Source organism: Schistocerca cancellata, chromosome 6 (assembly GCF_023864275.1).
Source record: "Schistocerca cancellata isolate TAMUIC-IGC-003103 chromosome 6, iqSchCanc2.1, whole genome shotgun sequence".
Taxonomy (NCBI): domain Eukaryota; kingdom Metazoa; phylum Arthropoda; class Insecta; order Orthoptera; family Acrididae; genus Schistocerca; species Schistocerca cancellata.
This window is the reverse complement of record NC_064631.1, coordinates 506,534,603-506,552,053: the sequence shown is the minus strand read 5'-3', so window position 1 is coordinate 506,552,053 and position 17,451 is coordinate 506,534,603. Positions and strand designations below refer to the sequence as shown.

The following is a 17,451-nucleotide window of genomic DNA, read 5'->3' as shown; positions in this document are numbered from 1 at the left end:
GGCCCGACAGGCAGGAGTGATGATCTGGTGTCATTTCTTTTCGTAGCAGGACTCCTTTGGTGGTCGACGATATTCTATACCCTGTTTTGTTGTCCTTCACATAAAGCCATCCTGGGATTACATTTCAGCAAAACTAAGACTAGCCCGCACACGTCAAGAGTTTCTGATACTTGTCTTCTTGATAGTCAAAACCTACCTTGGCCAACAAGGTCCCTGGATCTGTCCCTAAATGGGAACGTTTGGAGCATTACGAGCAAGGCCCTCCAACCATCTGGGGATTTTAAAATCTAATGCGCCAGTTGGACAGAACTTGGCACAGTTTCCATCAGGAGTACATCCAACAACTCTATCAATCGATGGCAAGTCGAATAACTGCTTGCATAATAACCAGAGTTGGACAAACGTGTTATTTACTTGCTCAATTTGTGAAGCTCTTTCTTTTGAATATATCATCGCATTTTTCTTGAATTGTAATCATTTTTCCACGAGAAGTGGCCCCACAGTTAGAGGTGCCATGTCACAGATTGCGTGGCCCCTCCCACCAGAGGTTCGAGTCCTCCCTCGGGCATGGGTGTGTGTGTTGTTCTTGGCATAAGTTATTTTAAATAGTTTAAGACTAGGGACCCTTCGAGATTCGCACACATTTGAACATTTCTGAACATTTGTAATCATTTGTTTGTTTGTATATGTACATCACATCTACCTATTTCCCTGGCATTTGGATAATTCCTTCATGGTGCCTTGTCTTTTTTGTCTTAAGAGTGTATTTTCCTAATCTTTAGATAGGTACTGAACTTTGGTTTCACTGCACACCTGTAGAGATCATGCCTAGTACACTATTCATCGGCATGTGTTTTCCACGGAGCCAAGAAGTGCCCTTCGATGATTGTATGTGAAAGTGTCCGGGATTGTTTCTACCTGTAACGGTTTTTATTGTACATAAGTCTTAAAAAAGTCCAAATTGGAGATGATCATAGTTAAAAATGGTCCTGTATGAGGACGTGTTCAAGACACATTTACTTTGAATAGGACGACCAAAAATTTGCACATAGGCGTATATGGCATAACCATGTAAGTGAGAGAAAGTTAACAAAAGGTTTGAAATTATCTGCAAAATTGAATATAGTCTGGGTAATTTGCTATCTGTTTTAACCAGAAGCTAGTTTTACACGCATCTCAGCGTTTATGACGCCATATCTCCTAAACTATGTGTAATACAGTTATGTAGTTTTGCAGGCACATTCAGTGGTACAGGTGGATAGTGTCTGTAAAATGTGTTATGAATACAGGTAGAAGTGAAACTTCATGCCTGATGCTGCTATTTTACTGCATGAACAGCCGAAAATACAGTAAGCGATAAAAGTTTTTTCCTTTCATCACTTAGCAGTGGATGTCATCGGGAAGAGGTTTTGTGAAGGTTTGCAGTTGCGTGTAAAGCTTCTTGTAAGTCACTAAATGCTCTCGTTCTCATATACTGGATGATTAAATTGCGCAACACAATCAAAGGGCCACTCTTTTGAAACCACGTAATTGACCCCCGTTGCAACGTGGAAGTTTGAAATTTAGCTCAATGGTACCTACAAACTTCCTCTGTAATGGTGGAAAAGCATGATGCTCTGCGATGTCACCCTCAGGCACCGCGGCGCTTGAAAAGTAAGGTGTCGACACACTTGGAAAAACGGCCAGAGCTGAGAAGCTTATGCGAGGTGTAAAGTGGGTTAATGATATCACAATGGCTCCAAATTTCACCACAATTCTGCCCAACGCCACCGTGGACGTGTCAAATGGCGGGAAAGCCATCACACAGCGTCTCACACACGTTTTGACGCCTCTTCGATGGATATCAGAACCGTGATGATGCCCAACGGTGCAATCACGCTGTTTCGTTACGGGTGGCCGAGGAAAACATTTCAGATACACTGCCGGTCAGAATCAGTCACTTTGATTGATGCACTTGGTGTTTCCGGAAGCTTGAGTGATATTTGTCAGGGATATAATCTTTAAGATACTTCGGCAGTTGCTCATGTTCTACGAGGGGCGTTCAATAAGTAAGGCAACATATTTTTTTCTCTGCCAATTTAGATTGAAAAAAATGTGCATTTGCTATGGGACAACGTGGAATATTCCCTTTTCAGTCCCTATAGTTCCCTGAAGTTCCGACAGGTGGCTGCACTATAAATGGTGTCTGCAACAGAGATCGTTCCAAGCAGAGCGCTGTCACTGAGTTTCCTTTGGCGGGAAACCAGACCATCACAGATGTTCATAGGCGCCTGCAGAATATCTACGGAGACCTGACACTCGACAGAAGCTCGGCGAGTCGTTGGCCGAGGCGTCCCTCATCATCGCAACGAGGTCGCGCGAACCTCTCCGATACCCTCTCATTTGATGTGACCTACGGAACACAATCAAACACCTCGCTGCCCTGCTGGGCAACGCAAGGCCTCATACAAGTCTGAGCACCCGAGATGAACTCAGAAAACTTCAATGGACTATTCTCCCTCATCCACCCTATAGCCCAGAACTTGCACCTTCCGACTTCCGTCAGTTTGGCCCAATAAAGTGCGCTCTTTGCCGGAAGCACTACTTTCATGATTGTTGTGTTAGTTATTGAATGCCCCTTGTGTGTACATCAAGGTTTTAGAGCTGAGATAACACAAATAATATGCTGGTTGGCCTATGGTCGCCTAATGATTTTGGGTTCTCATCTTTGGATATTGGTCGAATTAAGCTTTTTAGCTCTCATTAGGATATGTATCATTAACGAGAGAGACAGGCAGACAGAGAGAGGGGTAGAGAGAGAGAGAGAGACTGAAGATGTTTGTGTGAACTGGAATAATAAGCTACATTCAAGTATATTTTCTTTGTGATCCCAACGTTTCATCCCCATCTGTGAAACATTTTCAGAGGGATCGTGGCTTCGATTTATTGCAGACAGTGACTGTTCAGAGTAAAAGATTTCTCTCTTAACATTAACCATGAGTCTGTGGACAAGCCAAAACTCACTTCCCTCCACATCCTTTCTCTCAGAGGGGCCACTCTTGCTGCATGGTGGGAGAGCCTCTCCAGAGTTTTGAACATAAGGAAAGAAGTCCGAGATAGAGTGAAGGTTTTAAACGGTCCATAAGGCCTGCTCGAATGTCATCACTGGTATTATGCTGCCCACTAAAGGCAGAGATCCAGATGCGAATCGAACACCGCCACATCATTTTAACTTGTCGCGCATAATCAAAAGATATGTGTGATGTTCAGTTGGGGTGTCGATAAACGCAAATGCTGTATCACAAATGGGAACGACAGTAGTCATGTTGTCGGGATGAAAAAAAAAAGTTCAAATGAGTGTGAAATCTTATGGGACTTAACTGCTAAGGTCATCAGTCCCTAAGCTTACACACTACTTAACCTAAATTATGCTAAGGACAAACACACACACCCATGCCCGAGGTAGGACTCGAACCTCCGTCAGGATCAGCCGCACAGTCCATGACTGCAACGCCTTAGATCACTTGGCTAATGTGAGGATGAATACAAGATATGAAGAGAGCCTTGCAGGGTCGTGACAACCAATGAGGCCAGTGCAGAGAGGTACTTACAGCGTTGGCAGATGTCGCAGTGCTCCAACAAGCTCCGCAGGTACTGGATTTCCGTCCGCTGCAACACACATTGCATCATCACTTTACTGCCATGGACTATGATAACATACTCACCTGTCAGTTGACGCCTTCACGGTCACCTGGTGTAAGTATGAAATAATTTTAGAATGTGGTAGCAGCAGGTTTACTTCCTCTCAGAGAATTTAGTGAATTGTGTTCTCACGCATTTCGCTTCGTTATTGTATCTAGCTCTTGTGAGTGTTCCGTGGGGACAAGTGAGCCAAATCTGCGCGGACACGGAACGACTCACTACATAATTCACAGACTGCTGATACACACACACACACACACACACACACACACACACACACAGAGACAGACAGACAACAGGTAAGAAACAAGATAGGCTGTAGTACGAGGTGCGTGTACTGAGATCTCCGACTTTTTATCAGGAGACACGGAACGCGCGGTTTGTCTTAAAACACGAGAGCACTCTTTGTGTATGATGACAGCGCTGTTGTAGCACACTGAACTCGCAACAATTGCGGCGACAGTGAGTACTGATTTTGGTGTTTGAAACTGCGACGTCTTCATCACAAGAACACGATGTAATCACTCGTTTCCTTCGCTATCGTGGTGTGACACCCATTGAAATTCTTCACCAATTGGCTGCGGCATTTGGTGATGGTGTCACGAATCCGAAGAAAGTGAGTTCGCGGGTGTGATAGCTCAAAGAAGACCGAGCGTCGTGTGATAACTAACAAAGACGATCTCGGTTTTATACCAGTCAGGCCGACAACATAGTCACACGAGTGGGGACAATTGATTTAGAGGGTTGCCGATGCGATTTGAAAGATGTTGCCTCCGTAGTTGGCATTTCCGGGATCTGCGCACACAATCCCCCCCTGTTGATAAGAAGTACGAGAAGTGTTCTCCAGGTGAGTGTCGGTGCCACAAATGCTGGCTGACAAGCCCAACGATGAGCGCATGGCAGTTTGCCGAACCATGATGACACATGATGAGAGAAAGCATAGGCTGGACATTCCCTTTCAACAACTGAGACGATAGATGGAACGCGAAAACGAAGCGCCAGTCAGTTCAGCGGAAGCACACAGGCTGACTGTCGTCAAAATGTTTCTGGTAGAGGTCACTGTTGAAAAAACAATGGTGACCACGTTTCAGGACAGTGATGATGTGGTCTTTACTCCATGTGTTCCGAAGGGCGCTACCGTTACAAGGGTGAGCTACTAAGAGGTTCTGAAGAACAAGCTCCTTTCAGCATTGAAGACAAAAGGCTACAGTTGTGCTGTTTCGCCGGCCGAAGTGGCCGAGCGGTTCTAGGCGCTACAGTCTGGGACAGCGAGACCGCTACGGTCGCAGGTTCGAATCCTGCCTCGGGCATGGATGTGTGTGATGTCCTTAGGTTAGTTAGGTTTAAGTAGTTCTAAGGTCTATGGGACTGATGACCTCAGAAGTGAAGTCCCATAGTGCTCAGAGCCATTTGAACCATTTGTGCTGTTTCACAAAGAAAGTGCACCAGTGTATTGGGCGAACGGGACAGGAGTTTCTTTGTGAAAACAACTCTGAAGTGGTTTCTCATGCTCCTTATTCAATGCAAATTGCTCCTAACGATTTCTGTTTCTTTTTCTTTCTTCTTTTCCAAGGTTGGAAGACACGCTCTGTGCTTGTACATTTTGTAGTCATGCCACTGTTGCATCAGCGAATTTCCAGAAATCAGAACAGGATCCTAAGGAAACTTTCACAGTCGCTATGCAGTCATAGTTTCGACGTTAGGTAAAAGGGTATTCGGTTGCAGGGAGACTGCTCTGAGGTATGACATGTTTGAAATTCTTTGTGTGATTATTTTGTGAAAAACAAAATCTTAGGCCCTAGAACTTAAACGTACGTCGCATGTATAAATAATTAACACACGGCAATAAAAGCTAAATCCTGTTGCTAGGAACTCCTCTACAGAATGGAAGAAGTATGTCACAAAGAAGCTCTTCATGTTAGTTTTCGAAGTCTGGCGTTTACCAATGCCGTTTTCATTTCTACTGGAACATTATTCAGTGTGAAACCTGCTACAGAACAACGCACACCTTTTTATAGCAAGATTAAGAAACTGTTATGCAATTGCAAATAATTTTTCTGTAGATTCATATTTGACTATATGCTGCAGTTCCTTTTGAATGAGTATGTTTATTAAACACACATTCTACGAGGGATTAAGCCGTTTGTACTGGGATGCTGCAATTAAGCATCCACAAACTGACAACACACCGCTGTGACAGACTTTTCCGGGATTAGAATTATCTTTATAAATCCATTTAGTTGTCTCAAAATAAAATACAAGCATGAATAATAGTGTGAAAATAATCGAAGTGGAATTAGTCTTGGATCCGAATAAACTGTTGAATGTGTCAATTCCAGGAAAACTGTTCAGCTAATCAATAATTTAAAATGTTCAAGTTCAAAGATAAATTGAGCAACATCTCATGATAACATTTCGCTTTAATGATAGTTCTGTGTCTGAAACTATATGCACTGAATTTTTTTTTTTTGCAGTTAAGAGCGACGATCTGTTCTCTGCATGCCACGAGTTAAAACTGTTGTTGTGTGGTCTTCAGTCCAGAGACTGGTTTGATGCAGCTCTCCATGCTACTCTATTCTGTGCAAGCCTCTACATCTCCGAATAACTACTGCAACCTACATCCTTCTGAATATGCTTAGTGTATTCATCTCGTAGTCTGCCTCTACGATTTTTACCCTCCACGCTTCCCTCCAATACTACATTGGTGATCCATTGATGCCTCAGAACGTGTCCTACCAACCAATCCCTTCTTCTAGTCGAATTGTGCCACAAATTCCTCTTCTCCCCAATACTATTCAGTACCTCCTCATTAGTTATGTGATCTATTCATCTAATCTTCATCATTCTTCTGTAGCACCACATTTCGAAAGCTTCTATTCTATTCTTGCCTAAACTATTTATCGGCCATGTTTCACTTCCATACATGGCTACACTCCATACAAATACTTCCAGAAAAGACTTCTTGACACTTGAATCTATACTCGATGTTAACAAATTTCTCCTCTTCAGAAACGCTTTCCTTGCCACAGCCAATCTACATTTTATATCCTCCCTATTTCGACAGTCATCAGTTATTTTGCTCCCCATATAGCAAAACTCATATACTACTGTAAGTGTCTCATTTCCTAATCTAATTCCCTCAGCGTCAACTGATTTAATCCGACTACATTCCATTATCCTTGTTTTGCTTTTCTGATGTATATTTCATGTCCCCCTTTCAAGACACTGTCCATTCCATTCAGCTGCTCTTCCAGGTCCTTTGCTGTCTCTGACAGAGTTACAATGTCGTCGGCAAGCCTCAAAGTTTATTTCTTCTTCATGGTTTCAACTCCTGCTCTAAATTTTTCTTTCGTTTCCTTTACTGCTTGCTCATTATACAGATAGAATAACATCAGAGATAGGCTACAACCCTGTCTCACTCCCCTCTCAACAACTGCTTCCCTTTCGTACCCCTCGACTCCTAGAACTTATTTCTGTACAAATTGTAAATAGCCTTTCACTCCCTGTATTTTACCCCTGCCACCTTCAGAATTTGAAAGGGAGTATAAAAGCTTTCTCTAAGTCTACAAATGCTAGAAACGTAAGTTTGCTTTTCCTTCACCCATCTTCTAAGGTAAGTTGTAGGGTCAATATTGCCTCGCGCGTTCCAACATTTCTACGGAATTCAAACTGATCATCCCCGAGGTCGACTTCTACCAGTTTTTCCATTCGTCTGTAAAGAATTCTTGTTGGTATTTTGTAACCGTGACTTATTAAACTGGTAGTCTGGTAATTTTCACACCTGTCAACACTTGCTTTCTTTGGGATTGGAATTATTATATTCTTCTTGAAAGTAAAGTATACAAAATTTTACAGCGTTTAGAGGAGATAAAAAGAAACACATTTATATTTGGCAAAAATGTTACCGTTTCCCTGCTAGGAGGCCAAGAAGATCCTGACATTAGTGATTCTCAGAGATTTTTTTAATTTGTTTTGGAGACGAGGCGTTTGGTGTACGAGACACCGACGGACACTACAGAAGAGTTTTTCTTTTTTTGCCAGTGTGGTTGAAAATGTAGCCATTATTCGTAAACTCCTGGTTGTTTCGAACGTGGTAGACAATCACCGGCATGCAGATGCTAGCTGTGCATTATTGTAGATGGATGAAATTTCAGCATCATCTCTAAAACAATATTCACTGTTCTCGCTAGTTTGAACACCATCTCTGAACATCACTGGACTCCTTACAGGGAATCGGTGCACTGGCTACATTTTTGTCACATATAAACTGTTTCTTTTTATCTCTACAAACACTCCAAAATTTTTGTATACGTAGTTGTTTTTACGGCCTGTATACAGCGATTCACGTAAGACGTAACATCCCTCTTTTTCTGTGAACATTGTCAAGATGTCGAATCGTTGCTTTTGGCGAATGATAGTACACGGAAGAGAATATATTTTGTTGCAGATGGGACTCTCATGCCAGGCTCCATCGTTATATGCCACAAGAAGTTAGGCCTACGCTACTAAGAAAAAACCTGTTTTCCCTACACCTTGCTTTAGCCAGCAGAGCGTCAGCTATGATTTTTTGAAAAGGAACTACAGGCTTTCTTATAGCGAATCAGAAAGCGCTTACGAAAACTATTTCAAATGTCTGTATGTACTCATTTTTAAATGAGCAGCTTTTGTGTAAACAAGTATGGAGTCGAAGGACTTGACGTTAATGGTGGAGCCTGGCTGTAGAGCCCCCCTTTTGGCAACAGGAGTTTCGTGTGGCTCAACGTCTAAGTACAGTTCTTTCACCTGGATGCTACTACCATGAGTTGTGTTTTCCTAAACTGCCACAGTTATCGGATCGAGGAAGTGGACCGGCAGATTAACGTGGAATCCGAACCTCGTGTCGTTCCTAGGGACTCCTCACGTCGTTGAGAGGTGAAGGCTAGACTCAAAGCAGTTCAAAAATTTCCGTAGTCAGCCGGGATTCTAACCCGCGACCTCCTAGTTTTCAGGGACGCGCTTAACCAACTCTTTTTTCTGTGATGGACATCCCATGACACCCGTTGAAATTCATCGTTGAATCACTCAGTTTCTTTTTTTAATTACAGAGGGCAGCTAACCCTCTGACCGATCATTACTAGATCACCTGATCTGGCACATGAAAATTAAGAAGCGTCGCATCTCTGTACTCGTCTTTTCAAGAACTTTCGAACACGGTACCTATTTTCGAAATTATATCGTTCCATTAAAAAAAATGAAAAAAAGGAAAACGTGAGCCTACTTGCTTCAGTATCTCGACTGATACAAGAGGAAATGGTTAAACTCCTTAGTGAACTGCATTTGTTGAAAACTTTATTTCTATACCTTGAACCGTTCACCAAGTCAGAAAACACCAGCAACTCTTACTGTGTTCTGTGGGACAGCAAACCGATCATTTTTCAAGAGGACTTCGGATTATGTTTGTAATCCTAATTAGGCATGCAACCCGTTAGACATTAGTGTAAAGTGTACACATTGGTTCTCCTAACAACTAGCATTCCTTCGCACGAGCTGCATCTTCCCAGCATTCATTGTTGTCGTAATAACTGGGTAATTACTTCATGTACGCGTGCAGTGATATTGTTGACGGCATTACACAAGTAAATAAATGACCGATACGCCGCTGACATACGGAAAAGTTGTTGACAATGACTGAGCTGCTGCACAACTGTAAGCAGAAAAGTTCCTTAACAGAAATGGTCTACATTATTCGACGTTTGCAACAGCTGAGAGAAGACTGTGAGAGACTGGAAAGTTGCCAGTAGGTATTGTATATTCCCTTGGAATTTTTCCAGAACCCTGTTGTGTGCACGCAGCACAGTGCATTTTCTGTGTTTGTTATGTTTTCCCGTATGTACAGTGGTACCTGTACAGTGTGGTGTTGAGGCAACATCTGTGCCTAAGCCGCCTTACACAGAGCTACTGAGAAGTGCTTCTCTGCAGCACACAGATGCTATGCGGGGCGGCGCTATCCAAAGAGAAACGGGCCGTCTGTCTCCGCTTTGATCTGCCGCGCTGCCATGTTTCGGTCTGTCGTGGGGTCTGATGAGCAGGATGCCTCTCTTTTACTTCACTTAATGAATGTGAAAAAGCAGGAAGAGTTGTTAAAGGTTTACTAAAAAGCTAGCCAAAATACACAACTCTATGTTGGCTATAAAATGTAAACATAATACGTGTCATCAAGGCACCTGACTGCGGGTTGCTTTATTGCAACAAAACATTTTTCTCGCTATTGTTGCTGGCCGTGTACGTGGGTGCGTCAAACGAAAACCTTAAATTTGTAATAACAAATCGAAATTTCCCGCCGTTATCCTGTAAGTTGGTAAGCGTGCTACAAACAGCGTGAAGAATGGCCTGCAGGTGGCAGCACAGTGCACATGCACACATACTGTCACAGTATCAGTATAAAGATGACCACCCCACTTGCGATTTGCACCAGGAAAGAACAGATTTTGTTATTCGGGTTTTGCGTAGTGAAGGTGTGAAACCCATTGGAATTCATCGACGAATAAAGGTTCAGTACGGTGATGCATGTTTGCCACAGCAGCAAGTCTATGAATGGAGTAGGAAGTTCGCAAACGGTGTGACTTCAGTGGAAGATGTTCCTCGTCCAGGTCAGGCACAACGAGTTCTGACTCCACAGAACATTGCAGCAGTTGCAGCCATAGTGAAAGAAAACCGCCGAGTGACACTGAATGACATTGCAGCATGTTTACAGATTAGTCATGGGCCAGCACACCACGTTGTGTATGATGTGCTCCAGTTTCACAAAGTGTCTGCAAGATGGGTACCACGGCAGCTGACTCCTGAAATGAGAGAACGACGTGTTGGTGCTTGTGAGAACTTCTTCGGCGCTTTGAACGAGAAGGTGATGGTTTCCTTGCAAGAATCGTTACTGGTGACGAAACCTGGGTTCACTTCCACCAACCGGAAACGAAGAGAGTGAGCAACAAATGGCGCCCTTCCTCATCACCAAAACCAAAGAAGTTTCGCACAGAACCATCAGCAGGGAAAGTTATGCTGACTCTCTTTTGGGACGAAAAAGGCGTCATTTTGGAGCATTACATGCCTAGAGGGACCACTGTCACCAGTGCATCATACACAGATACCCTAAAAAATCACCTGCGGCCTGCAATCAAATCAAAGTGACATGGATTGCTGTCAGCAGGTGTCCTTTTGCAACATGACAGTGCAAGGCCCCACACTGCCCGTACAACAGTTGCAACAATCACAGGCCGGCATTTTGAGCGTCTTCCTCATCCACCATACACACCAGACCTTGCCCCAAGTGATTTCCATATGTTTGGATCACTCAAAGACACAATGGGAGGAAAGAAGTTCCATTCTGCTGAAGACGGTGCATGAGTGGCTGCACGGGCTACCAAAAGAATTTTTTTTTCTAAAGGAATTTATGCACTTTGTAAGCACTGGAGGCATTGAGCGTGGGGGAGATTATGTTGAAAAGTGATACAGCTTTGTACCACTTCTGCCCAATAAATAATATTTAAAAAAATATTTAAGGTTTTCATTTGACTCACTCTCGTATGACTCACACCACGGACTCATGTTCATTCTCGCTGGATAAAATAAAAGATCGCCAGATTGGTCAGTGTCAAGAAGTGGCAATGAAACTAAATTTTCTCAAAGCAGGCAATAGTATGAAGGCTGTGATTACTTTTCTCTTGTAATCGTTGGTGATTAAGGTTTCGGTATTTGATCTTTCTTACTGTGTTAAGACAGAGATACAGGATGACACTTATTGAACTATATGAAAAAAACGTAAATTAGTTATAAACTACGGCATGCACACACTTCATTCAACATGTAAATGTCACTACAGATATTCGGATTTAGGTTATGACATGTTCGACATGTCCGCCACCATTGGCAATGACATGGCGCAGACGAATAGCGACTGCATGACCCACTGAAGTGTCGGAACATCGGTGCTGTGGGTGATCTCCTGAATGGCTGTTTTCAGCTCAGCAATGGTTTTGGGGTTATTGTTGTACAACTTGTCTTTAATATAGCCCCACAAAAAAGAGTCGCATATGTTCAGATCCAGAGAATATGGCGGCCAATTGAGGCCCATGCCAGCAACCTCTGGGTTCCCCAGCGCCAGAATGCGGCCCCTGAGGTGCTCCTCCAGGAAATCAAACACTCTCCTGCTTTGATGGGGTCGACCTCCGTCTTGGATGCACCACATCTTATTGAAATCAGGATAACAGGGATGAAACCATTTTCGAAAACCTTCACCGTGCGATCGAGGAATATCGCACCGATTACTCCGTGACTGGACATTTCACACCATACAGTCACCCGTTGAGAGTGAAGTGACTTCTCGATCCCGAAAAGCTGATCTCAGTCACCTAAATGCGCCAGTTTTACATGTTGACAAACCCATCCAAATGAAAGTGGGCTTCGTCGTTAAACCAAACCATACTGCACGTACTAATTTCCATCATACCCCGCGGCCAATCGTGTAGTTTGAACGTCCTAACACAAACCATTCAGAAGTTATGAAGCTTTTATTTCAAATAGTTCAATAATTGTCACCTTGTAATTTCTTCTCGAAAAGTTTTCAGATACAGTTTCTGTAGGACTAGAGGATATGTCGAATGTGTTTTTGGAATTCTTACTAAAGAGATCAAAGTGTCTCCTCAGCCTTCGAATGCATCTCCAGACCTTCGAATGCATCTCCAGAATTTGCTGAAGATAATATAAAAACTTGCTCTTTTTAGTACAGTCTTGTTCGGTATCGACACAGATACAGATTGGAAAACATAATGAGTAATTGTGTGTAATGTGACATGTCAACAGACCCAATACAAGCGGAACGAAATGTAATTGATGCTCGCCAATCGTCGTCTTTTCTGAAGAACGTCTGCCTTAATTGTCTGCAATTTATCTGAATATTCCTCACATTCCATGTGTTGCATATCGATGAATGTCTTCAGCTTCACAGATGAAATCTTCTGTGTAGACTTCCATCTCTGGCTAACTACCGTACTACCAAATGGCAATGAGGAGCAGTCCCAAAACGTCATGAGCCGACAGTTAACGTGCGGCTTTACCCGCTACTTGGCCTAGCACCACCGAGTGGTGTCGTGTGAAAGTCACGTTTGGAAGCAAGGTCACGCCAGTGGTAGGCCTGTGTCGCTTCTGCGCCACCGGTGCACCACTGAGCGCCACAGAAGCGTGGCGCTGCACGACAGACGGCGCCTAGTTAAACCAATGAGAGAACTGCTACTCAGTGTGAAGGCGGGGCCTAGAGCAGGCTCTCTGGATACCAACAGGTATTCTACAGTTCTAGAGGTGGGTCGAACTCGTTCATTCCCGTGAACTACTTCATTCATTTCACTCTTTGCCATGAAGCGTTCAAATGAAGTAGTTCATTCGTGAAGTACGGAAGCCTAGCGAAGTTGCCCAGTTCGCCGCTCAGCCGCTGCTACGCTCGCTTCGCCTCGCTCATACAATAAAGCTTGGTAATACTTCACAATTTTACCAACAGATGGCGGAACTATGGAGAAACGTGCACGCAACGTTTTACGCTCTTACAGCGTCTGAGTTATCTTAAATACAGCATGGTCGAAGGGGACAAAGGTCGTTTCTGTCTGTGTCCAAGTGTGTGAATAATTTTATCTTGGACTTTACGCCCGTGAACGGCACCTTGTATTTTAAAAAGTGTTTGGCTCCGTTTATATGTCCACCATCTTTTTTCTCTAATTGTCTTCATTTCTATCTTTTGTGTTTCTCTACGGCCAAAGAGCGGCGTAGTATGCTGCTGCAGGCCTGCCTGTATACAGGTTTCAAAATGACAATAAAGAAAAAAAAGGGGGACAAAGGAAAGATAAACAGAGAAGGCTGTCACATATAAAGAAGGTACTACATTTTCTCATGAAGCGCCCAAAAAAGTCTTTATCTGCCAAATGAAACATTATTTGTTGTATTCATGAACTGAAAAATAGGGCTACCAACAAAATGCAGTCCAATTTTATGTTCCTTTTAAAATTTGATCCAGAATAGAATGAGTATGTTTAACACTGTCACAAAGTCTATATACCTACGTTAAGTAATTATTCAGAAGTTTTCCTGTAGATTTCATTTTTGATGACAATAATAACCCACTAGATTCAAGACGTAAACTGTCACCTGTAGTCACTGGTACGATTTCAGGTAAAATCCCTCTTTCAGTGTTATTAACAAACCTTTTATTTTCATGTTTGCTGTGCGTGCTCACACAGATAGCCACTTCGTTTCTATCTTTAATATTCATTTGTCTTCAAGCGCTGCCAACGGTAGGCTACCCGTTGACGCGAACTTTAACTGCACAAATAGTCACGAGTAATGATGTCAGCACTGCAGGTAGCAGCTGACGCTGCCTTCTCCTCACCCCTCACCTCCTCCACCCGTCCTAAACCTATCGTTCCCCACTAACACCGCGTGATTCGTCGACAGGCAGGACAGGGAGGAGTGAAGTGATGGGAGGAGGAGTGACGTGGGTGAGGGAGAGGGGAAGAGAGTGAGTGAACTAGAAAAAAGTGTGGAGTGTGCTATCTGTGAAGAGTTTGAAGTACCAGTTCATTGAAATTGAATGGTTAGTTCACACTTCACAGGAGTGAAGCGTTCATTTGAACGACTCATTCACGAGCTCCCCATCACTATTAACAGTTCTGCCTGGCGTTAGGCGTCGAAAACAGAAGCCGGACGTCCTTTCCCAGTCTACACCTTTCCCAGTTTTGGCCTCTTGTACCATTCTGTCAGCGCTGAATACTCCAAAGCGCTCCGTATATAATCATAAATCACGAGCGAACCCACTCCCTATCCGTGTTTTCGGGAATTTCGAAACAAGTTACTCAGAGCACAGGAACTTCTGTCAATAAAGCGCTACATAAGCAAAGCTGCCTTGAAGCAGTATATTCATATCACACATGATGCTTTTAAATAATTTAACGTCTTACGTTTCCACTAGTACAAGATTACTCACAGTATGGAAAAAGTTATTGTGCTACTAATTGCAAAATTACAGCAAGTGCTGTTTTTACACTTACCTGCCGCTCGATTTCGTCTCTAAGCTTCTTAATTAGCGTTGCGAGTTCGGTAAGTGTTTCAACAATTGCTGAAAAAGTAAAAGAAACATGTGACTGAATAAGGAATTACAATACCGGTAAATAACTAGTCAAATATTGAGATACTACATTCAAACTTATATAACAACGTTACAGTATCACCTAAACTGATTTGAAATATTACGTATGAGATCTAATTTTTCGCACCTTGTTTTTCTCAGAGAAAAAAATACGATAGGGATGTGTTAAATTACGAACAATGCGTATGTTGGGTTGCGTGAGATACAGTACAGATAATGCATCATTCGATCTGTGTGAACTGAGAGCGGGAAACACAAGAAGCTTAACAACAAACTTAAGGAGTGTGACGAGTAGATTAGAACAAGTTTCAAACAGCATCCCATGATCTATGAAGTGTCGATCGATTAGGGCATGACTTAAATTACAATATCTTGCCTCATGTGTTTCAATACATACCAATATATTGCATATTCTCTCTTTTTGCATTTACATAACTAAACAAAAATATATTAAGTAAATTGACCTCTTGGTGACTGCCTCTTAAAATAGCATTATCGCATTTCTCATACATGTTCTTTTGGAACTGGGTTTTTTGCTCGAACCATAATGAAAATGTTATCCAGGCCATATTTTGAAAACCTGCACAATAAAACGCAGTGGAAGCTTTTTCATTCAGAAGATAATTTTGAATGCTAACTGCTGTGGTTGTTTCAAGAACTACTACCGTTTTCTTTTAATAGCTGTAATTGTTGGTAGAACTACTGATGTTTTCCAGGTACCCCTTATCTCGGTTTTCAAACAGCGTAATAACGTTCATGAACAGCACAGGATCATCATGTTTATCTTCAACAGCTTTCCAATTTGCAATTTTTCTGTTCGTCGGCGACATTAACTTGACCAACCAGAAAATTGTGTTTACAGAATGCAGCTGATACGGAAGGACTTAATTGTTGCTGCATTAATTTGATTTAAAAGGCGGAAACAGAACGGTCTTTCATTTTAACGCCATGTTCTGGTCTTTTACTTTTCTCTTAGCTTCTAGGCAATGTTTACTTTTTTCTCTTTGTCAAAAACATACAGTTTTACAACAGGCTCAATGGAGACAGTTGGAACACGTTAAATTATTATCTTCAACGACTTATGTGAGAAGAACAATGTGGTCGAAAATTGTTACATGGTTTCTGAGAAACTTCAGAATATGAGCCACATGAGGCATGAATGTAATTTTTTTAACATCTTCGTTACATTACATCTCAAATTGCTCAGGTGTAAAATGAAGCTAAGAATTGAAAATAGGTGCTAAAATGTAATATGATGTGGAATTTATAATTCTTACGCAAATCTATTATGAATAAAGAAAACTCAACATGACAGTAAAATCGGGAGAAAAAAATCACTCAATGAGAATTGATCTTGTGACCCTGGAATTTGAAATTGAGTATTCTATCAACTCCGCTACCCAGAAACATGTGCTGTCCTTGTTAAATAATGTTTTACATCAGTTCCTTGTTAAGTACTCCACAATAAGATAAATGTTTGTTTACTTCACATAGGCTAGCAGAGCACATGTCCACAGAAAAGTTGATACGCTTTTTTAGGCTCTTAAATTAATATAACATGAGTCTGTATGTTTCACACACCCTTATACACTAAGATAACAGCTAATTAGACCAATTCTCCCGCTTCTGTCACATGCTAGTTAGGTCCAAAGTGGTTACCACGTACGACGAGACGTCCAACTGACCAATGGCCGTACTCAACTGTCGGCCATCCAGACGCAAAAGATTGTCGCTACTTTCTTTATTTAGCTTTAGGTACTGTAGGCATGCGAGGAAACAAAAATCTTCAGAATATGAAACATCAATGAACAATCTGAGACACTAGTAACCAGAACTTCTGAAGCACCTGAAGTGATTTCTCAAATGTAGGGGGACATTAGAGCATGAAAACGTATTGTTGATTTTAGTACAGACTGAATCCTGGACAGTTTAACGGAATTTCATTAGTAAATTGTGAAATACGTAGACTAAGGCCTTCCAGTCAACGTCGTTTACTGACCCAGAATGATGGTGAACACAAGGGTTTCCAACACAAATCTGCTGTGTTGTTGTCCTACTTTGTACGACTCGTGTATTATGTTATCAAAATTATTGCCTCAGCTGATAAATTGCGTAGAGCAATGTCCCATTAAACTTCATAAGTATCTGTGTGAAAACAGCTTCCCAAATTCTGTGTTTTTACTTCGGCAGTGTCATGGAGTCCAAGCGAGCAACATGGAAGTACCAAAGGGGGGGGGGGGGGCAGTTGATCAGTATGCAGGCCAAAAATGACCTAGATGCAGTCATTTAATAGTCACCAGTAAACCCCCGATTCTTTAAAGAATCGAACTCCCATTTGTAAAACAACACTAACGTCTTAGTACTTTACAAAGGGCTTAATGTGTTAAACATTTGACGACGTTAAGAATGAAAGAGCGAAAAGGTTTGAAAAAAGTTGAAATTGTGCTTGAAGTTTGTTGGAGCTTGTTAGGTGTTCTCATTATGAAATACTGGACGAATAGAGTCTGGGTAATTTACGCTAGTTTTTCACGCATCTAAATGACTATGACGTCACATCTGCTGAACTATGCGTCGTACAACGATATAATTTTGCAGATACATTCAGT

The 17,451-nt window shown here is 42.2% G+C and overlaps 1 protein-coding gene across 1 annotated transcript in view; it reads right to left on the bottom strand.

The window, feature by feature from the left end:
* LOC126190740 (cartilage oligomeric matrix protein) overlaps positions 1-17,451 on the bottom strand; it is a 428,170-nt gene that overhangs the window by 113,530 nt on the left and 297,189 nt on the right. Inside the window, exons 6-7 of the mRNA XM_049931233.1 lie at positions 14,748-14,815; positions 3,591-3,648 (exon numbers count right to left, since the gene is read on the bottom strand). Coding sequence (XP_049787190.1) covers positions 3,591-3,648; positions 14,748-14,815 — 126 coding nt within the window. The remainder of the gene's footprint in view (positions 1-3,590; positions 3,649-14,747; positions 14,816-17,451) is intronic.